The following is a 23,739-nucleotide window of genomic DNA, read 5'->3' on the forward strand; positions in this document are numbered from 1 at the left end:
TTGGTTTTCCTAATTAACGAGCCTAGGATTTGAGATACAGATTGATTAGAGACTGCTAATACAAAATCTAGATTCTAGAATAAGATTCAGTTAGCTTTATTGACTTAATCGACTTATTAAATGTAGGGTTTCTCTGTGCATAACCTTGAAATAGGATTAAATGTGTTGACTTAGGAATAAACTTACTCGTACTTAGTGTTTGCATTAAATTTATTAGGATAGTGTCTTAGATATAAATTATTTGATTTAGTATAAATAATAAATACAGGTAAATATGTGATAGATCAATGAAAATCTTGGAGGGTATGCACTAGTAACTTATGGATTAATTAAGCACTCGTGTACTCATTTTGCCACAATGAAAGATGTATACGGTCAAAATCGATTAGTCTGTCGTACGGACTGGTCGGTATGATAATACTTTGATCGAAGGGCGGCTTCGTAATACCAGGTCGAGGTCCGAAGTCGGGTCATCAAGTTTCGAGTTCTAGGACCGATCAATGACAAGCTCGGTATCATTATCGGGCTCGTATCCAAATCGAGCTACGGGGCGAAGCGAAATTATCGAGCTTAAGATGCATAGACCGACCGACACCGACCCCGAATCAATATCAAACTCCGAGTAATAATCGAGCTTGAGTCAAGATCGAGGGCTCGAGTCAATACCGAGTTCAAGCTAATATCGAGCTCACAGACAAGAGCCGTTGCAACCGCATTAGGGGAGAGAATCCTGACAGGAATTAGGGAAAAGCTAATTCCTCATGGGTTCCCCACTATATATTTTTTATTATATCTAAAGTAGGATCCCTCCACTATAAAGGGGATGATTGTTATTTCTGTGAAGGACATCCACACATTGTAACAAAAGACTACTTCTCATATGGAAAGATTAATCCTTTGAGCTCTTTTACTTCATTTTATCTAGTTCATTCATTTTTCTCCTTTCCACCGTTTTTATCTTTCATCCTTATAAGTCAAGACTGTATATTTCTATTTCTTATTACGATTTTGTATCAAGTTATACCACACACCCTTAGAACCACGTACAAATTTAACTCTATTCGATTTTTCGGGTGAACAGTTTGGCGCCCACCGTGGGGCAAGGATAACAGTGGTTGTTTGATACAAATCTGCAACACACACCATTTTACGCTTGTCTTGTGAAAATATCTTTAACTTCAGAATTAGCAATGGAAAACCCTCGATTAATGACTTTACCTATCGATAACGAAGCTGGCCTTCAAGATGAAACCAACAATATGACGCCCAGGGCCGGAAGGCCGCTTATCGATGCCGTTGAAGCTTGAGCCGGAGTACCTGCAGCTCGAGTCGAAGTACCACTGGACGTTAATTTGCATGTGGCCCTTGAGGAAAACCAATGTTCTGAACCTGAAAATAGCATTCATGGTGGCACTCGATCTGCAGCTTGAGACACCCATAACGCCGAGGAAAACGGGGTCAGCCTGCGTATGATTTTTGAAATGCTGCAAGCCCAACAGGTAGCGATAGCTCAGTTGCAGAGTCAAACCCCAGTACCAAGCAGGCCGAAACCCAGCCCACCTCGAGAAACTGCCCACAGAACGGAACCAACCATAGTGAGGTCAAATGAGCAAGAATCGGGGACTACTCCCGAAATTGCTAAGATGCTCGAGGAGCTCACAACGCGGATCGAAGCCAACGATAAAAAGTAGAAACATATAACTCCAGGGTCGATCAGATCCCCGGGGCTCCACCAATGATTAAAAAGTTGGATTCCAAAAAAATTGTGCAAAAGCCTTTCCCCTCGAGTGCAGCCCCAAAACCAATCCCCAAAAAATTTCGTATCCCCGAAATTCTCAAATATAACAGAACGACCGACCCCAACGAACACATCACCTCTTACACATGTGCCATCAGGGGGAACGATTTAGAAGACGATGAAATCGAATCTGCACTGTTAAAAAAATTGGTGAGACCCTTTCGAAGGGAGCAATGATTTGGTATCACAACCTACCACCGAATTATATCGACTCATTTGCCATGTTAGCAGATTCTTTTATAAAGGCACGTGCCATAAAAGTCGCAACGAGGAAATCAAACCTTTTCAAAGTAAAACAAAGGGTTAATGAAATGTTGAGGGAGTTCGTGTCCCGATTTCAAATGGAACGCATGGAATTACCATTGGTCACAGACAATTAGGCTGTTCAATATTTCACCCAAGGGTTGAACGAGTGAAGTTCGATAGCATCACGTTGGCTGAAATAAAATTTGATCGAGTATCCAGCAATAACTTGGGCAGATGTGCACAATCGATACCAATCAAAAATCAGGGTCGAAGACGACCAATTAGGAGCTCCTTCCAGATCAGTACATCCAAACAGGTCGGCTATTAAGAATCAAAGGGACATTGACAAAGAGCAAAGGTCGAACAGAGAACGATATTAACCGTACATTGCTAATCGAAAGAACAATGGTTCGGGACGCAATTCCGCCCGGAACAATGGAAGAAGTGATCGAGGACAAAGCTCTCGGGGACTTATGAGTAAGAGTGGTTTTGGAAAATATGCCGATCCTGTAGAGGCACCTCGGTTATCGGAATATAACTTCAGCATCGATGCATCGGGCATCATATCGGCAATCGGAAGAATCAAAGATACTAGGTGGCCCAGACCCATGCAAACCGATCCTTCCCAAAGAAACCCAAATTCGATGCGCAAATATCATGGTACGCATGGCCACAAGACCGAGGATTGCAGGCAATTAAGGGAAGAGGTATCCCGTCTATTCAATGAGGGCCACCTTCGAGGGTTCCTCAACGATCGAGCCAAGAATCACATCAGAGAAAAGGACGCCGACAGAAAAAATGAACAAGAGGAGCCTCAACATATCATTCATATGATCATCGGTGGGGTCGATACTCCACAGGGTCCTGTACCCAAACGCACTAAGGTACTAACCACTGGGGTAAAACGAACCCAAGATTATGTACCCGAAGGCACTTTATCATTCGATAACGAAGAAGCAGAAGGCATTTCTCAGCCCACAACGATGCTCTGGTAATTTCTATCCTATTAAATAATGTTCAAGTTAAGCGTGTTTTAGTGGATCCAGGTAGCTCTGCGAACATCATCCGATCGAGGGTCATAGAACAACTCGGTCTGCAAAATCAAGTCGTGCCCGCAGCTCGGGTCCTAAACAGCTTCAATATGGCCAGTGAAACGACTAAAGGGGAGATTATTCTACCGGTGAACGTGGCTGGGACCATCCAAAATACCAAGTTCCACGTAATTGAGGGCGACATGAGGTACAATGCCCTACTTGGAAGGCCTTGGATCCACAATATGAGGGCAGTACCTTCGACTCTCCACCAAGTAATGAAATTCCTAACGTTGGACGGCATGAAAATAGTATACGGGGAACAACATGCTGCGAAGGAAATGTTTGCGGTCGATGAGGTAACACCGATATCAACACTATCAACCTCGAAAAGATCAAGCATTAAAGGTAAACGAGGAGTCAAATAGCAATCACAGCCGCCAGTCTCGACCGAATCGGGGAAACAGGAAATAGAAGAAGAGGAGGAGGATTTCCTGACCCCTCGAACTTTTATCATCCCCGAAGATTCTGACGCCACCAAGTCAACGATCGAAGAACTGGAATAGGTTATATTGATCGAGCATCTTCCCGAGAAAAAAAGTATACCTAGGAACGGGATTGACCCCCGAACTCAGGAAAAAACTTATTCAATTTCTTATTGATAACATAGATTATTTTGCTTGGTCCCATTTAGATATGGCAGTAATCCCACCGTCGATAACAATGCACCGGCTGAGCTTGGACTCTAGGTTCAAACCGGTGAAAAGCATGCATTTGTAAATAACGAGGTAATTAAACTTCTCAAAATAGGGTCGATTCGGGAAGTAAAATATCCCGAATGGTTAGCCAATGTAGTTGTAGTCCCTAAAAAAGGGAACAAGCTTAGAATGTGTGTAGATTATAAAGATCTAAACAAGGCGTGCCCCAAAGATTCTTTTCCACTGCCTAACATTCATCGCATGATCGACGCCACAGCCTGCCACGAGATCCTTACTTTTTTCGATGCCTATTCTGGGTACAATCAAATCCGGATGAACCTGGAGGACCGAGAAAAGACTTCATTTATCACTAAGTATGGAACATATTGCTATAATGTAATGCCCTTCGGGCTAAAAAATGCAGGAGCTACTTACCAACGCCTAGTGAATAAAATGTTCGAAGAATAAATAGGTAAGTCAATGGAAGTTTATATTGATGACATGCTAGTTAAGTCCCTGCGAGCAGATGACCATTTGACTCAGTTGCAGGAGACGTTCGAGATTTTAAGGAAATACAACATGAAGCTCAACCCCGAGAAATGTGCTTTCAGGGTTGGTTCGGGCAAGTTCCTTGGCTTCATGGTATCGAATCGGGGAATCGAGATCAACCCCGATAAAATCAAGGCCATCGAAGATATCACCATCGTGGATAATATAAAAGTAGTAGAGAAGCTAACCGAACAGATAGCTACCTTAGGCTGATTCATTTCGAGGTCGTCGGATCGAAGCCACAAATTCTTCTCTCTATTAAAAAGAAGAACGATTTCGCCTGGACCCCAAAATACCAACAAGCAGTAGAACAATTGAAAAATACCTGTCGAGCCCACCACTGCTTCACACGCCGAAGGCAGATGAGAAACATTACTTATACTTGGAGGTATCGGAAATCGCGGTAAGTGGCGTCCTAGTTCGAGAAGAGCAAGGTACGTAATTTCCTGTTTATTATGTAAGTTGAACCTTATGAGAAGCAAAAACTAGATATCTACACTTAGAGAAATTGGCGCTTGCACTGATAAGTGCGTCTAGAAAGTTAAGACCATACTTTCAATGTCACCCCACATGCGTTTTGACCACTTACCCACTTCGTAATATTTTACATAAACCTGAACTATCGGGCCAATTGGCCAAATGGGCCGTCGAAGTCAGCGGGTACGATATTGAATATCAACCCCGTACGACCATCAAGTTTCAAATTTTAGCGGACTTCATGGCCGATTTCACGCCAACCCTCGTACCCAAAGTAGAAAAAGAGCTCTTGTTAAAATCAAGTACATCGTCGGGTGTTTGGACCCTCTTCACAGATGGTACTTCGAATGTGAAGGGGTCCGGGCTTGGCATCGTGTTGAAACCCCCCACGGGTGGCATTATTAGGCAATATATCAAGACCTCTAGGTTGACTAACAATGAGGCCGAGTATGAGGCCATGATTGCAGGTCTCGAGCTGGCTAAAAGCTTGGGAGTAGAAGTCATTGAAGCCAAATGTGACTCTCTACTAGTGGTGAACCAAGTAAACAAAACCTTCGAAGTTCGAGAAGATATAATACAAAGGTATTTGGACAAATTACAGGTAACTTTGTACCGTTTCAAGGAATGGACTTTACAACATGTGCCTCGAGAACAAAACAGTGAGGCCGATGCACTCGCAAATTTGGGGTCATCAGTCGAGGAAGGTGAGATCGACTCGGGGACTGTCGTTCAACTCTCAAGGACTGTTGTTCAACTCTCGAGATCTGTGATCGAGGAGGGGCATGCCGAGATAAATTCCACAAGCTTAACCTGGGATTGGAGAAATAAGTATATTGAATATTTGAAGAACAGAAAACTCCAATCGAACCCTATAGAGTCCAAGGCCCTACGAACCAAAGCTGCTCGATTCACATTAGCTGAAGATGGAACATTATACAGGAGGACGTTCGATGGACCATTGGCAGTATGCTTGGGACCAGGAGACACCGATTATATTTTACGAGAGGTCCATGAAGGCACTTGTGGGAACCACTCCGGCGCCGAACCACTGATTCACAAAATTATCAGAGTAGGATATTACTAGGATAGCATGGAAAAGGATACTAAGGAGTTTGTTCGAAGATGTGATAAATGTCAAAGGTTTGCACCGATGATCCATCAACCCGGAGAACAACTTCATTCAGTTCTATCCCCATAGCCATTCATGAAATAGGGGATGGATATCGTCGGCCCTCTACCATCGTCCCCAGGTAAAGCTAAGTTCATTTTATTTATGACTGACTATTTCTCTAAATGGGTTGAAGCACAGGCGTTCGAGAAAGTGAGAGAAAAAGAGGTTATAGATTTCATCTGGGATCACATCGTGTGTCGATTTGGGATACTCGCAGAAATAACATGCGACAATGGTAAGCAATTTATCGGCAGTAAAGTAACAAAATTTCTCGAAGACCATAAAATAGAAAGGATATTATCAACACCGTATCACCCCAGTGGTAACGGACAAGCCGAATCAACAAACAAGACTATCATCCAAAACCTGAAGAAAAGGTTGAACGAAGCCAAAGAGAAATGGAGAGAAATTCTGCCCGAAGTCCTCTGGGCATATCGAACAACATCGAACTCCAGTATGGGAGCAACTCTGTTTTCCTTAGTGTATGGATCTGAAGCCTTAATTCCAGTCGGAGAACCCAGCGCAAGGTTTCGACATACATCGGTGGAATCAAACTATGAGGCAATGAATACTAGCCTCGGATTATTAGATGAAAAATGAGAAGCGGCACTTGTTCGAATGGCTGCACAAAAGCAACAAATCGAAAGGTACTACAATAGAAGAACCAACCTCCGCCACTTCAGGGTCCGGAACTTAGTCCTAAGGAAGGTCACCATCAACACTCGAGATCCTAATGAAGGGAAGCTCGGCCCAAATTGGGAAGGACCCTACCAAGTCCTCGATATAGTCGAAAATGGGTCTTAAAACTCGGAATGATAGATGGCGAACCATTATCGAACAACTGGAACATATCACTTCTCAAACGATATTATTGTTAAGGTATGATTCTCTCCCTTCTTTCGTCTATATATACATATTCGACGCTAACTCATTGCAGGAGTTCAACCAAATACATCGAGACCTCAGGTTTTAAAGTACGTATTGCACTCTTTTTCCCTTAGATCGTCTTTTATCCCAAATGGGTTTTTTCAGTTAGGTTTTTAACGAGGCAACAACCATGTGCTACCTGAAGATAATTCAATAGTATCCGACGCTTCTTTACGATCAACCTCAAATACTGGAGGGCTTTACCGTCAAATAAATCGAGTTCAGTACAAGATAGTTTTTTATATCAAATTAATGTCAAGCAGGGTCTCGATAGGGGAAAAGTGTAAGGGCCAAATGGTCAAAAGGAACCATGCCCGCATAGTTTCGCTCGAGCCCGGGCACATGTATAATGACGTATAAAGGGAAACTTCTTCTTTACCGATACCTCATATTTTGAAAAGTTCGTTCTACTTCATGATTCAAACAAGCCTAAGGGCTATCTTACTTCGAGTTCGAGCAATCACTCACTCGATCATTAAGCCTACGGGCTATCTTACTTCGAGTTCGAGCAATCACTCACTAGAACATTAAGCCTACGGGCTATCTTACTTCAAGCCTACAGGCTATCTTACTTTGAGTTCGAGAAATCACTCACTTGACCATTAAGCCTACGGGCTATCTTACTTCGAGTTCGAGCAATCACTCACTCGACCATTAAGCCTACGAGCTATCTTACTTCGAGCTCGAGCAATCACTCACTCGACCATTAAGCATACGGGCTATCTTACTTCGAGTTCGAGCAATCACTCTATCTTACTTCGAGTTCGAGTAATCACTCACTAGACCATTAAGCCTACGGGCTATCTTACTTCGGGTTCGAGCAATCGCCCACTCGGCTATTAAGCCTAAGGGTTACTTTACTTAAAGTTTGAGCAAATGCTCACTCAACTATAATAGCCTAAGGGCCACTCGTACTTCGACTTCAAGCAAGTACTCACTCGGTTATAAAGGCTACAAAGACCAAATTCAATCAAAATTGCCTAAAGCCTCAAACTTATGAACATTTTCATAAGGCACAAGTAAAACAAAAATCTTCACTAGGCAGAAGAGTGAAAACAGAGACAAGTCGGGAAAAGAAAAGACTTTTATATATATGATGATGTTTACAAAACTTCGATCAGGGCCTTACACAAAAAGATCAAAAAAGAAAAAACCTAATTATCTACGGGAGCAGTCTTTTCTCCATCGGGCTCCTCCCCACTCTGAGACCCACTCTTGCTCCCGTCACCGTCATCGTCTGTAACACCCCAAAGTTTTACTAATATTTACATTTTCGATTGAGCATCTTTATAATGAGGAAATATTTTTACTTCGCAACTTCCTAAACGTGAAATTTACAATACATAAAAATTTCTTACTCTAGGTTGTGTTAATACTGACAAAGAAGTTCCATGGTGTTGCTATGCATAACACTTAATATTATTTTGATGAATTATTATTAAATACATTAATTAAATTTTTGGGCTGTCACTCTTTTGTATTTATCTAAAGATATTTAGTAGTTGGGCAACCATTTGTATTTCATATTTATCCAAAATTCTTAAAGACAACTTTGATTGACTTAGTCTTCCATAAACTCCCCATTTTCATTCTTTCAAGAAAAAGAAAAACACCCCTACCCTCTCTCCTTCTTATCACCTGAAAACTTCATGAAAACCACCATAAATTTCCACTAAACCAACCAGCAAAATTCGTTCTTGGTGAAGCTGAAGTTGCTCCTCTCTTTTGTGGTAAGTTACTAAACCCGTTTTTACACTAGACAACTATTAGTGTTTTCTTCATATCTTTTTGTATAGAGCTCTGTGTTAAGTGATCTAAGACTTTATGGAAAGCTATTTCATAGATCTATAATGTTTATGAAGGAACAAAAACCTGGTTTATCTTTTATTTACCCGAAAATAGGTGATGAAGCACAGGACGGGTGCTGCCCAGATTTTCTGTTTTACAAACCCTCCCTGTACTACTGTTAGTAAGTTTAGCATAACGTTTTGTACAAAATTGATATGGGGGTGATTCAAAATGTTCTAAAACTCTAAGACACATATCTACAATTGTAAAGAAGACCACACAGTCTATTTTATCCTTTTTCATCTTCAAATCTGAGTCACAACACGAGGCAGTGATACTGTCCAGAATTTCTGTTTCTAACATTTTGGATACTTTTCACCAATATCATGTTTAGTTTGACATGTTAAATCACTGAACTTATATAGATATTTTATTATGTATTTAAGGTATATATATCCTTGTAAAATCTAAGGGGAAGTGTTTGAGGAAGTGGACGAATTTGGTTTGTCTAGGGCGTAGATGATTCGAACGTCCTCAAGTTATGGTTGAACTATTTTGTGGTAAAACACCAAGGTTTGTGTATAAACTTTGTACTCTTTTTACTTGCTGGAATATTTTGAAATAACCTGATATTTTATTTTCCTTGTCTTCAATAAATAGCATTGTATTCGTGTTATATCAAGTATTATAAGATATTTGCTAAATCGCCCACTCGTACGGATTGTTTGATCATTTTGCATTCTTGTTGGGACTTTTTCCTTCTTGTGGCAGTGACTTTGTCACTCATCTTGGCATGCCTCTTGATTTGGATCTTCTGCCATCTTGACTTTGGATTTGTAGTTCGTCTTAAATTATGGAACTTGTCCGTGTTAAGTATGAACTAGGAAGCCATTTTTAATTTTGTTCTTGATTCTCTTGACTATTGGGTTTTGACCCTACTTGATTTTGGACTTCGGTCCATCTTGATATCTGATTTTGCTCAGTGTAATGACATGACGTACATATTGGGCGAAAAATAAATATTTGACAAGCTTTCTTGGATTGATAGTATACGCTTTCTCAACTCTTGAATCTTGAATATAGTTATTGATTATTGGAAACACTTCAAGGGTTGATATTTGATAATTTTGATATATTTGTTCACTTGTTTTAAATTATATTTCATTTGAGCTACCTATGACTAAAAATGAGAATTGGAGAAGTTAATGGCTCCAAGCCCCCAAAGTTTATACGCCACTAAGCTTTATGCTTAGCGATAGTTGTTTTCTATCGTAGGTAATGTACGGGATGTAATTTGAAGACGACCTTATGAAGTAGTCTTTTTGGGAGCACTTAAGGAGATCACATTTGCATATGCACCATGGTTTTGTATAGTTTTGGGACTTGTACATGATATATATGTCACACTTATGTATGTTATTTAGAGGCTTGGATATTAAGACCAAAATCTTGTAACTTGAATTTGGTAACTTATTTTGCTGTTTTAAGGTGTGTTAATAACTCAAATCTTGTAATATGTTTAATTTAGACTTTGTCTTATGTACAAAGGAGAAATCTTGTATATGTACAAAGGAGAAAACTAGTTTTTCTTTTTATACCCGACAGTTTGAAATTTATGTACAATACAAACTTGCAGTGATGTCGAATGAAAGTATAATTTTGTTAGGAAGTTGCTTTAACGTGTTGATTATTCAAGAAGGGTTATATCACCTTATGTTGAAATTTTAACATTGTATTTAATTTTAAAGAAAAAAAAATTATGAAGAGCATTTTCAAAATTAAAAATATTGCACTTTGGACCTCATCTCATGGGCCTATTTCCGCTACTAAATTATTCTGAATATTTTTTAATTAATATCTTCTTAATGTTGTAAGTAGTAAATTATATTTATTTCGTAAGTAGCACCCTCCCAAAGGGGTTGCTACAAGTTTTGGTATCAGAGCCTAGGTTTGCGATTCTAGGATTTTTGTTGTGATCGTACCTAATCTTTTTGTTATTTAATTTCTTAAAAATGACTTGGAGATTATAAATTTTTGCATACTTGTTTAATGTAATTTGATGTATTACTTGTGCATATGCATCATGTACATGTCCCTAATGCAGTGTGATCTTATCTTGTATAGGAATTTAATATGGCCTCTTCTTCAAATAGAGCTATCGAATCCGTTGATGAAAGTCAGGCCCATTATAATGCTCCACCTCACCTCCAAGAAGGAGATGAGGTACCCTTGCCTAAATTAAATTATCATCGTGTTAGTGAAAATGAAGTGGACAATAATCCAGGAGCAATGGGTCATAATACTCCTATTATGACTCCTCCATTTCAATAGATGGCTGAGTTCTTTCGTCACTTGGCTGGGACAATGTCAGAACCTAGTGAAATAAATTTTGAGAAGATGAGGAAAATGGGTGGTGTTGAATTTGAAGGCACTACTGATCCCACGGTAGCTGAACAATGGCTCGAGCGCATGGAGAGGGTCTTTGAACAACTAGAGTGTACTAATGCTGCAAAATTTAAGTATGCTATCTCTCTTTTACAAAAAGATGCCTATGATTGGTAGGTAAGTGTGCCAAATGCAAAAGCAAAACCTCCGGTGCTGACTTGGGATGATTTTGTGAAAGCATTTCGTGCGAAATATGTCCCTCCTGTCTAGTGTGATGCAAAGAAAAAAAGAGTTTCCGAATTTAAGACAAGGGAGTATGTCTATTGCAGAGTATCAACAAAACTTTATCAGGCTTTCTCGCTATGCTGGAGGTATTATTGATGGTGAAAGAGACAAGTGCAGAAGATTTGAAGAAGGTTTGAATGGTTACATTTGAAAATCTGTGGCAATCTTGCAACTTGAGGATTTTTCCAAGCTAATTTCAGCTGCTCTTACTTGGGAAAGAATTGATAAGGAAGAAGCTAGTAGGAGAGAAAACAAGTTTAGGAAGGGTAATTCAGATTATGGCGGTCCATCCAAGAAGGGAAAGTTTGACTATTCCAAGACTGAAAGTGCATAGAAGTCATCATATCATAAGCAGAATAAGCCAAATTTCTCTACTGCTAGTACTCCAAGTTATGGCCAAGGCAAAACTTATACATCTACTTGTGCACAGTGCGGAAAGAATCACTATGGTGTCTGCAGAAGAGCTTATGGTGCTTGTTTTAATTGTGGAAGTATGGATCATAAAGTGAAGGATTGTTCTAATCCTAATCCTCTTTCTTATACGCATACAGAGGGCTCAGTTCAAAAGCCTATCACTACTCATTCTCAAGCTAATAACGGTGCAAGACCTAGAAATATACAAGTGGCAGGTTCGGGTAGAGCTAATCAGGCTAGTGGGTCGAGATCTACTGCACGAGTCTATTCTATGAGACAGAAAAATAACCAAGATGGCTCGGACGTGGTTATTAGTAAATTTCACTTATTTGGCATATCTGTTGTTATATTATTTGATCCTGGATCTTCGCACTCTTATGTTTGCTCATCATTTGCATTTCTTAATACTGTTAAATCTGTAAGACTTGACTTTGATGTGCTGGTCACGAGTCCATTAGGTCATCAAGCTGTTGTTAATAAGATTTACCGAGATTGTCCATTCATGATTCAAAATCTGGTCTTCCCTGCAGACTTGCTTGAAATGCCCTTCCAAGACTATGATATTATTGTTGGTATGGATTGGATCCATAGGCACCATGCATTGGTTGATTGTAGGTTGAAACAAGTGACTTTTAGAACTCCTACATACACACACATAGTAGTTCAAGGAGAAAGATCATTGATAGCTAATATTATTTCTGCGGTCTTGGCAAGGAAGATGATTTGTCAAGGTTGTGATGCTTATCTTGCTCATATAGTCGATACACGATTGGGGAGTCCAAGTCTTAAGGACATACCAACAGTGTGCGACTTTCCTGCTGTATTTTCTGATGATCTTCCTGGGTTGCCTCCAGAAAGGGAGATTGAATTTCCTATAGAGCTTGTCCCTGGAACTACTCCTATTTCTATCGCTCCTTATAGAATGGCTCCAGCTGAATTAAAAGAGTTGAAGGATCAATTGCAAGAACTTTTTGAGAAAGGTTTTATTCGTCCTAGTATTTTGCCTTGGGGAGCTCCTATTTTATTTGTGAAAAAGAAAGATGGCACTCTTAGGCTTTGTATTGATTACCGGTAGCTGAACAAGGTAACAATTAAGAACAAATATACATTGCCTAGAATCGATGACTTGTTTGACCAACTGAAAGGTGCCAGCTTGTTCTTAAAAAATTGACTTGAGGTCTGGTTATTATCAATTGCGAGTGAGGGACCAAGTTGTTCCTAAAACTGCTTTTAGGACCAGGTATGGACATTATGAATTTTTGGTAATGCCATTTGGTTTGACAAATGCTCATGCTGCATTTATGGATCTAATGAACTGTGTATTTAAGCCTTATCTTGATCAATTTGTGGTGGTGTTTATTGATGACATTTTAGTCTATTCCAAGAATAGAGAAGATCATGATAAGCATCTCCGGATTGTCATGAAAATTCTGAAAGAGAGGAAACTCTACGCGAAGCTTTCCAAATGTGAATTTTGGCTGAGTGAAGTGGCATTTTTTGGGCATATTGTATCAGCTGAAGGTGTGAAGGTTGATCCTAGTAAGATTCAAGCTATTGTTGATTGGAAACCTCCTAAAACTCCAACTGAGATAAGAAGTTTCTTGGGTTTAGCAGGATATTATAGGAGGTTCGTGAAGGGCTTCTCTATTATAGCTTCTCCTTTGACCAAACTTTTGGGGAAAGACGTCAAATTTGTGTGGGATGACAAGTGTCAAGAGAGATTTGAAAAGCTCAAATCCTTGTTGACACAAGCTCCAATAATTTCTTTGCCAGTTGAAGGGAAAGATTATGTGGTATACAGTGATGCATCTCACTGTAGCTTGGGTTATGTTTTGATGCAAGAAGGGAAAGTAATTGCTTATGCCTCTCGAAAGTTGAAATCGCATGAGTTGAATTATCCCACTCATGATCTCGAACTTGCTGCCATTGTTTTTGCCTTAAAAATTTGGAGGCATTACTTGTACGAGGAGAAATGTCACATATTTACTAATCACAAGAGTTTGAAGTACTTGGGTACACAAAAAGAGTTAAACTTGAGACAACATAGATGGCTTGAACTCATCAAAGATTATGATTGCACGATTGATTATCATCCTGGTAAAGCTAATGTAGTTGCAGATGCGTTGAGTCGCAATTCCCTTGCAAGTTTAAGTCTACGTCCTTTGCCCTTGATTCTTGAATTAAGAGCCATGAATGTTTGTCTTTCATTTAATTCTAATGTTTCTATCATTGCTAATTTGCAAGTCAAGCCAGTCTTACTTGAGCAGGTCCAAGAAGCGCAGAAGTTAGATGAGAAGCTTGTGAAATGGGTTGAATAAGTCCAAAATGGAAGAGAATTAGATTTTACATTGAAGAAAGATGATACCTTGTTTTATAAAAATAGGTTGTGTGTTCCTAATGATGATGAATTGAGGAAGCATATCTTGATTGAAGCACATAGTTCGCCTTATGCAATGCATCCTGGAGGTACTAAAATGTACCGGACCATCAAGGAGCACTACTGGTGGAGTGGTATGAAGAAAGACATTGCAGAGTTCATTTCTAAATGCTTGGTATGTTAACAAATAAAAGCTTAACATCAAGTCCCTGCTGGTCTACTACAACCCTTGTCAATACCTGAGTGGAAATGAGAAAGGATAATGATGGACTTTGTTTCTGGACTCTCACGTACTCAAAGGAATCATGATACAATTTGGATAGACTAACTAAGAGTGCTAATTTCTTGGCAATCAAAATGGACTACCCACTGGAACGTTTGGCAGAATTATACATTAATGAGATTGTGAGGCTGTATGGAATCTCTGTTTCTATTGTATCTGATAGAGATCCAAGGTTTACATCAAGATTTTGGTCTAGCTTGCAAGAAGCTTTGGGTTCTAGGTTGAATTTTAGTACCGCTTTCTATCCACAAACAGATGGCAGTCTGAGAGAGTAATACAAATCTTGGAGGATATGCTTCGAGCCTGCATTATTGAGTTTGAGGGTAGTTGGGACAATTGAAAACTAAAGCTACTGAGGTCGTTGTTTTGGAGGCTCGATTGCAGTAAAGTGAGCAAGAAGTGGTCACCCTTCGCCAAGAAATTCGGCCGCTGAGGGTTAAATTTGATGAGGCCAAGGCCAAATGGGCAGAAGTCCAGAACGCCGTTCTTGCTGCACCCAATCGTGAGGATGCCTCCACTGAAAGAGTGATTAACTTGGAGGCAGCCTTGAACTCCAAAAGTGAAGAGCTTGATGCCGTGGAGGAGAAACATGCCCAGCTAGAAGATAAGTATAGAAAAACTATCGAGCATAATAGGCTCTTTAGTTCAACTGTCTGTGAGCTCGACGTCAGTCTCAAATCTGCTAGGTCCACTCGGGCAAACCTTTCCGCCGAGGTTACTCAACTTAAAGAAGAACTTAAGCACCGAGCAACTTCCCTCATTATTGAAAAACCTTATTCCATGTATAGCATGAGGAGAAAAACCTTGGAAGAGGCCAAAGCCGGTATCATTGATGTTGATGCCAAAATTGCTAAGGCCCGAGAGCTTGAGTTGGCTGCAAATAATGGACTCTCAGTGCAGTCTGATACTCCAGGTTTTTCTGATTCCGGTTCCGAATTTTCGGAAGCTGAAGAAGGATAGGAAGGCGATGAGGTCGAAGACCAAACTGGGGAAAGCGTTGAGCCATCGGCAAAACCCCCTACGCTTCCCGGCAATGCAAATACTTCTCTTCCTCCTGGTTCCGGAGGCACTGTAGTTTAGCTTTTCCTTTCTTTTCTCATTTTGTACTTGTAATGTTTTTGCCCGTTCTTGTGAATAAAGACATACTTTTTATTCAAATATCATTTGAGTCTTACTTCTGTTTGAATATCCATGCAAACTTTTAATTTTTGCATTTGCTCAAACATTCTGCGCATATTGTTCAATTCGCGCCTTACTATGTGTAGTCTGGGATGCCTTTTCTTCGAAGCATTTTGGTTCCGAGTATTATCCCTTTTACGTGGGGGTTTCTATGAATATTTGTGCAAGTTTCCCTTTTTCTTGAGGGTTTCTATGAATATTTGTGCAAGTTTGCTTTTTGCGTTCTTTTCATATACGACATCGGGTGTATTTTTCCCCAATGGCATTTTGGATTTCGGGCATTGATTCTTCCGGAACCAACTCTTTAATGTGAGAGTTTTTATAAGAGAGGACCCTCTTATGTTTACGATGCTCTTGAAGAGGACGTCTCTTGTTCATTACGGCACTAACATTTGAAGTAATTGTTTAACTTTCAAATGACAAAATCAGCTCATCGCTCAGACAAGAAACAAGATAAAAGTAAAAGGATTTCATTTTATTCCTTCTATTTTAAGAAATTACATAAGCATTTTGCTATGCAGAAAAGAAATTGCCATTACTTGTGGCTATCTTGTACAACTTGTTTCTACGGGGATGGCTGCGCAGTGCCCGGTCCCGATGATGCATGTTGTTTTTAAATTTGCGTTCTCGGTTGACGTGGTAGTCATTGTTGCCGTATTTCTAAATTTTCGTTCCCGATTGATGTGGTAGTCATTGTTTCCGTATCCTCATATCATTCTCCCCCAGTGTTTGAATGCGAAGAATGCGAATTGGAACACTGGAAGTCTTGTATCTTCGAAGGTCCCACCAATGAATTGATCGGTAATCCTTCACTCGGTAACATATCTTGTTTCCCCTTAGGAATCCATGCTATATAGCGAAAGAATAGCTAACAGTCCTCTGGCAGTTTGTGCCCGTGAACGGTCGGGTAACCTCTGTTCGGTAGCAAACTTAACTTCCCGGTGGGAATTTCCTATCGAACCAAAGATTACCTAATTGTCCCCGACTGGAAGCTTGTTCGTTTGCCTTGCTATCAAAGGTCTTATTGTTGTTGTCTTCGTAGTATGTTTTCCGTCGTTGCCTCCTTAAAAACCTAGCCAGAAAAAATCAATTGGGACAAAAACTGAACGAAGGGATGCAGCACATACTTTCTGTTTGAGTGTTGTTCATCAGCAATAATATCTTTTGAGGTGTGACACGTTCCAGTTGCTGGCCAACTTGTCTCCATTCCGGTTCTCCAACTCGTATGAACCTTTCCCAGTGACAACTGAAATCCGGTAAGGGCCTTCACACGTTGGACCTAGCTTTCCCGTGTTAAGCTCCCGGGTATTTGTGTTCCTTTTCTTATAACCAAGTTTCCTACTTTGAAAAATGAAAGTTGGCTCTCCGATTGTAATATCGCTCCATCCTCTGCTTTTGATTTGCCTTTCTTACATGCACCATGTCCCTGCGTCCCTCGAGAAGTTCCAAGTTGATTAGCATTGCTTCATCGTTCGATTCTTTGTTTGTCTGTGAATATCTCAGAATGGGTTCGCCCACTTGAACCGGGATTAGGGCTTCAGCACCGTACACGAGGGAAAAAGAAGTTTCTCCTATACTTGATTTGGCCTTTGTTCGGTAGGCCCATAGAACTTCGAGCAACTCTTCGGGCCATTTGCCTTTCGCTGTTTCCAACCTTTTCTTGAGGTTTTGAATGATCACTTTGTTTGTCGACTTTGCTTGACCATTTGCACTTGGGTGATAAGGCGAAGATGTGATTCTCTTTATTTTCAAATCTTCGAGGAACTTTGTAACTTTTGCACCGATAAACTGTGGCCCATTGTCGCATGCTATCTCTTTTGGTATTCCGAACCTGCAAATTATATTTTCCCATAGGAAATCGACCACTTCGCGTTCTCCGATATTCTGATAAGAACCTACTTCCACCCATTTAGAAAAAGAATCATTCAATATTAAAAGAAATCTTACCTTTCCGGGAGCAGGTGGCAGCGGTCCGACGATGTGCATCCCCCATTTCATGGACGGCCATGGGGATAGACCCAAATGTAAGGGTTCTACCGGTTGATGTACTAGTGATGCGTAGCATTAGCACTTATCACATTTTTGTACGAAATCTTTGGCGTCTTGTTCCATGCGAGGCCACTAATATCCTGCCCGTAATTTCAGCACCAAAGACTCTGCGCCTGAGTGATTACTGCATATCCCTTCGTGGATTTCTCTCATGACATAGTCAGCTTCTGACGCTCCTAAACACTGGGCCAGTGGGCCTTGGATATATTTTCTATACAATTGGCCTTTCCTGATGCTATAACGTGCAGCTTTGGTTCGTAACACCCGTGATGCTTTGGGATCGTCGGGCAACTTTTCGTGCTCGAGGTAGTTAATTATTTTGTTCCTCCAGTCCCAGACCAGACTAGCCTAATTCATCTCGTAGTAACCATCCGTATCAAGGACTGAGCTCATTAGTTATACCATCATTCTGGACTCCGATCCCTTTAATTTGGTTGATGAGCCTAAGTTTGCTAATGAATCTGCTTCTGCATTATCCTCTCTCGGGATATGAGTTATTGACTACTCATGAAATCGTGCCAAAAGAGCCTGGACCTTTACCACGTATTATTGCATATGTTCTTCTTTGGTATCCAAGATCCCGTAAACCTGGTTTACCACCAACTGTGAGTCGCATTTGATTTTTATAACCTCGGATCAAGTCCCCGAGCCAATTCGAGCCTTGCAATCAAAGTTTCATACTCTGCTTCATTGTTAGTTAAAGGGATTGTTGATGGCTTGCCTTAAGGTTTCCCCCGAAGGCATGATTAAAACTATTCTGAGCTCGGACCCTTTTACGTTCGAGGATCCGTCCGTAAATAAGGTCCAAATCCTCGATGTCGATTCTGAAACCATTACTGCCTTATTGGTTACCAGTGGCAGCAGTCGCAGACTAAAATCGGCCACGAAGTCAGCCAAGACTTGTGACTTAATTGCAGTCCTCGGTTTATATTTTATGTCGAATTCACTCTTTTCGACGGCCTGTTTAGCCAATCTGCCCGAGAGCTCCGGTTTATGAAGGATGTTCAGCAAAGGGAAAGTACTCACCATAGCTATTGGGTGGCATTGAAAATAGGGCCTCAGCTTTCGAACGGCGACTATGAGAGCTAAGGCTAGTTTTTCCAAATGTGGGTAGCAAGTTTCTGCTCCCGTTAAAATTTTGCTAACGTAATAAATAGGAAACTGCGTACCTTTGACCTCCCGGACTAAAACCACACTTACCACAACTTCTAAAACCGCGAGGTAGACTAGCAATTATTCGCCTTCATTTGGTTTCGAGAGCAATAGAGAGCTCGATAAGTACTTCTTCACGTCCCTTAAAGCCTACTAGCACTCTGGCGTCCATTCGAAATTGTTCTTCTTTTTTAGCAACATAAAGAAGCGATGACACTTCTCCAACGACCGGAAAATGAACCTGCTCCAAGCTGCTAACCTTCCTGTGAGTCTTTAGACTTCCTTTACGTTTGATAATTGATCCGGGATATCATCTATGGCCTTGATTTTGTCGGGGTTTACTTCAATTCCCCTTTGTGAGACCAGAAACCCCAGGAACTTACCAGAGCTAACCCCGAACGTGCACTTTTCGAGGTTAGGTTTCATGTTATGCTTCCTCAGGATATCGAATATTTCTTGCAAATGCTTAAGGTGGTCACCTGCATTTAAAGACTTAACAAGAATATCGTCTATATAAACTTCCATGGTCTTTCCTATTTGCTTTTCAAACATCTTATTTACGAGCCATTGATAAGTGGCCCCGGCGTTTTTCAACCCGAAGGGCATTACATTGTAACTATATGTACCGAAATTTGTTATAAATAATTTTTTTTCCTAATCTTCCGGGTTCATCTTAATTTGATTGTACCCGGAATAAGCATCAAGGAAACTCTTTAACTCGTGCCCGGCCGTGGCATCAATCGTTTGATTGATATTTGGCAGTGGAAATGAGTCTTTCAGGCACGCTTATTAAGATATTTGTAGTCTACACACATACAAAATTTATTTTTCTTATTAGGAACTACTACTACATTGGCTAGCCAGTATGGATATCTTACCTCTCTGACCGAACCGATTTTAAGCAAGCGGGTTACCTCTTCTTTGACGAATTTATTCCTGGTCTCGGTAATAGAGCGCTTCTTCTGTCATACCGGTGGTACGTTGGGATCCAAGCTCATCTTGTTCACGGCTATTTCCGTCGGGATACTTGTCATATCCTCGTGCGACCATGCCAAACAATCAGCGGTAATTTTAAGTAATTCAATAAAACCAGACCCGAGCTTGGGATGCAGTCCTGTCCCCAAGTAAAATTTTCTTTCTAAGAATTCTTCGAACAATGCCACTTGCTCTAGTTCCTTTGTCGTGGACTTTGTTGCATCCGTCTCTTCCGAAACTTGGAAATATCTCGGCACCTAATACTGTTCTGACGACTCTACCCCTGGAATAATCTCTTCTAACTCGGGAGTAGGCACCGGTTCCTGGAATTGCTATGTCGTGCGCTCCTTCCCTTTGCTACTGGAAACTGAGATTGCATTCATCTCCCTTGCTGCCGGTTGATCACCTCTTATTTGCTTGATTCCTTCGGGCATTGGAAACTTCAGCAATTGGTGATACGTCCAAGGTACAACTTTCATTTCATGTAGCCATGGCCTTCCCAAAATGATGTTGTATCCCATGCCACCATCCACAACTTCGAAGAGAGTTGTTTTCATTACTTCTTCAGCGTTGGTGAGTAGGAGGATTTCTCCTTGGGTCATCACGCTCGTAAGGTTGAATCCAACGAGGAGTTTTGTTACCGGAATAATGCTTCCGGTGAGTTTAGCTTGTTCCAATACTCTCCATTGTATGATATTAGCCGAACTTCATGGATCCACTAGAACACGCTTAATTTTAAAATCTAACACATTTAAAGAGATTACCAGTGTATCATTGTGTGGTAACAACAATCTGTCTGCGTCTTCCTCCGCGAAAGTGATATCATCCTCCCGGAGTCTTTTGCTGTGAGTTATCGATACTTTAGTCTTCTTTGCCGCCGAAAAGGTGACCTCGTTAATTTCGTTCCCCCCAAAGATCATGTTGATCATATGGCATGGGGCTTCTTCTCCTGCTTTCAAAGATTCTGCGTTGTCTCAATTGCGACCGTAATTGTTCTTAGCTCGATAACTCAAGAATTCTCGGAGATGACCATTCTTCAATAGCGTTGCTACCTCCTCCCGAAGATGTCGGCAGTCCCTTGTCTGGTGACCATTCGTCCCGTGGTATTCACACCATAAATTGGTATCCTCTGGCCAGAATCGAACCTCATAGGTCTCGGGAATCATGCTTCTTTAATGTTCCTCATGGCTGAAACTAGTTCTACTATACTGATGTTGAAGTTATATTGTGACAGCATGGGGTAAGAAAGAGCTCGAGGCCCCGACGTTTGTTTATCTTGAAGTAATCTATTTTTTCGACCACGATCAGTCCCTCCATCAATGGTGAACTTGTTTGCTGCTCGAAAATTTCTGCGACGGCCTTTGGTACGCTCGTAGGGCAAAAACCGACCCCTCGAAATCCGCCTATCTGCATCGTAGGCATCCTTTGATTTTTCTCAGTTCTTCTCCCGTCCTTTGGCCGATGATGTAGAACTGACCTGGTCATCTTCGATCCTTATCTTTGACTCATACCGGTTGTGAACATCTGCCCAGGTTGTTGCATGAAATTCAATCAGGCTCTCCTTCAGCTTCCGGGAAGTGTCTGAACTTCTCGGATTCAAATGCTTCAGCTGCCCATTCATCCGGGACGACCGGGAGCAACATTCTTTCTTTCTGGAATCGGGTAACAAACTTTCATAACAATTCATATTCTCCTTGTGTGATTATGAATATGTCGGCCTTCCGGGCTTGTACCTTTCTGGCCCTGGCATGAGATTTAATGAAAGAATCCGCGAGCATCTCAAAGGAATCTATGGAATGCTCGGGCAGTAATGAATACCACGTTAGGGCTCCCCTCGTGAGAGTTTCGCCGAATTTCTTTAGCAACACATATTCAATTTCGTGAGGAGCTAGATCATTTCCTTTCACCACTGTTGTGTAGGTGGTAATATGTTCCTGTGGGTCCAAAGTTCCATCATACTTTGGAACTTCAGGCATTTTGAAACACTTCAGGATTAGTTATGGTGCCGCACTAGGTGTCACAACCCGAACTTCCCACCTTCGGGACCGTGATGTCGCGTAACGTTTCACTTGCTAGGCAAGCCAACGTTAGAATAATATTAGCCATTTTAAAACAATTTTAAATTAATTAATAATAAATAAAAAAATGCGGAAATAAAGTCTGAAATAAAGTGAATAATACATAATAATAGCGATGTCTAAATACCATCCCAGAACTGGTATCACAAGTGCACGAGCTTCTAGAATAATACAAATAAAGGTCTGAATGAAAATGAAGTTGTCTGAAAGAAATACACTGCTACGATAAAGTGGAAGGGGACTTCAGAACTGCGAACGCCATGTAGTTATACCTCAAGTTTCCTGCGAATAGATGAATCCGAGCAACTCTACTGTATGCCGCTGGGACCAACTCCGATATTTGCACAAGAAGTGCAGAGTGTAGTATGAGTACAACCGACCCTATGTACCCAGTAAGTACCGAGCCTAACCTCGACAAAGTAGTGACGAGGCTAAGGCAGGTCACTTACATTAACCTGTACGCAATAATAATAACAACAACAATAGTAGAAATAAAAAACGTAACTCATTTCAACAGTTGAAGCCAACTCGGCATTCATAACTAATTATTATTTTAATTAATTTCCGTTGTGGCATGCAACCCGATCCCACATTATATTCATATTCAATTCCGTTGCGGCGTGCAACCCAATCCCACAATATATTTATTTTCATTTCTGTTGCGGTGTGCAACCCGATCCTCAATATATCTTTTCAATCAATTCTGTTGCGGCGTGCAACCCCTACTCCAATATATTCATGTCAATCAACTCTGTTGCGGCCTGCAACCCGCTCCTCAAATATATTCATTGTCATTTCTGTTGCGGCGTGCAACCCGCTCCTCAAATAATATAATTTACCAATTCTTATAAAGAAATTACTCCAATAAATGCATCAATTAATATGAAATTATAAGACAAAAAGCATACAATAATTATGATTTATTTAGAAATAAGTGATGGCAAGTAGCAATTAATTGTGAAAATTAAGGAGGAAATAGGCAATTTAATAATTAGTATGCTAAATGTCAAGTAGCAATTAAGTCACATAAATCAAATAAGCATGTAGCAATTATAGCATGGATTCAAGGCATAATAATGAGCAAGGAATATGAGAGAAACAATTAAAATAAAAATTGATTCATGATTTAAAATAATTTATGATTTTAAAATAATTATGAAAATAATTAATTTGATGACGTATAAACACTCGTCACCTCGCCTATACGTCGTTCACATGAATTTCACATAACAAATAATTCAAGGGTTCTATTCCCTCAAGTCAAGGTTAACCACGACACTTACCTCGCTTTGAACCCAAATTCAAGATTTCAATAAATCTTTGCCTCACGAATTCGTGTCTGAAAGCTTCAAATCTAATCACAAACAATTCAATATACTCAACACTAATCATAGGAATTAATTCCATATGAATTTACTAATTTTCCGAATTAAAATCCAAAATTATTTTAAAAATTGACAGTGGGACCCACGTCTCTAATCCCGAAAAAACTCACGAAATCCCAACACCCGTTCCGATACTAGTTCAACCATATAAAAATTATCAAATTTCGATGCCAAATGGACCTTCAAATCTTCAATTTTGTTTTTGGAAAGTTTTACAAAAATTCCAATTTTCTTCCATCTAAATCTGAAATAAACGATGAATATAAGCATGAATTTATGAAATATAATCACTTTCGGATATAGTACACTTACCCAAGTCAAAGTCGTGAAAAGCCCCTTTGGCATCGCCCAAATCCAAGACTCAAAACTCAAAAATGAGTAAAAATGGCTAACACCTGATTTTTATGTGTTCTGTCCAGCATTTTCGCATGTGCGGACAAATTTTCACATCAGCGGACTCGCATTTGCGAGACAAAGCTCACATTTGTGGAA

General features: G+C 40.4%; 1 protein-coding gene, 1 long non-coding RNA gene and 1 pseudogene across 2 annotated transcripts; all 3 read left to right on the top strand.

Moving 5' to 3' along the window:
• Positions 1–8,457: 8,457 nt before the first annotated feature.
• LOC107793313 (uncharacterized) lies at positions 8,458–10,331 on the top strand. The gene is made up of 3 exons (XR_001649681.2): positions 8,458–8,627; positions 9,132–9,258; positions 9,961–10,331. It is a non-coding gene; the product is annotated as an uncharacterized LOC107793313 (long non-coding RNA).
• Positions 10,332–11,848: 1,517 nt separating this feature from the next.
• LOC142163825 (uncharacterized) lies at positions 11,849–14,087 on the top strand. Its single transcript, XM_075220970.1, has 2 exons — positions 11,849–12,652; positions 13,098–14,087. The coding sequence occupies exons 1-2, from the start codon at positions 11,849–11,851 to the stop codon at positions 14,085–14,087; spliced, it is 1,794 nt and encodes a 597-aa protein (XP_075077071.1).
• A 416-nt stretch (positions 14,088–14,503) lies between these two features.
• LOC142163826 (uncharacterized) overlaps positions 14,504–23,739 on the top strand; it is a 40,443-nt pseudogene continuing 31,207 nt past the window's right edge.

Source organism: Nicotiana tabacum, chromosome 9 (genome assembly GCF_000715075.1).
Source record: "Nicotiana tabacum cultivar K326 chromosome 9, ASM71507v2, whole genome shotgun sequence".
In the NCBI taxonomy this organism is placed as follows: domain Eukaryota; kingdom Viridiplantae; phylum Streptophyta; class Magnoliopsida; order Solanales; family Solanaceae; genus Nicotiana; species Nicotiana tabacum.

Bases quoted from the DNA above. Each gene is read 5' to 3' on its own strand.
- LOC142163825 (XM_075220970.1), top strand. From the start codon at position 11,849: ATGGATCATAAAGTGAAGGATTGTTCTAATCCTAATCCTCTTTCTTAT. The intron at 12,653-13,097 runs GTCCCTGGAACT...TGTGTATTTAAG, and splicing joins TTGAATTTCCTATAGAGCTT to CCTTATCTTGATCAATTTGT.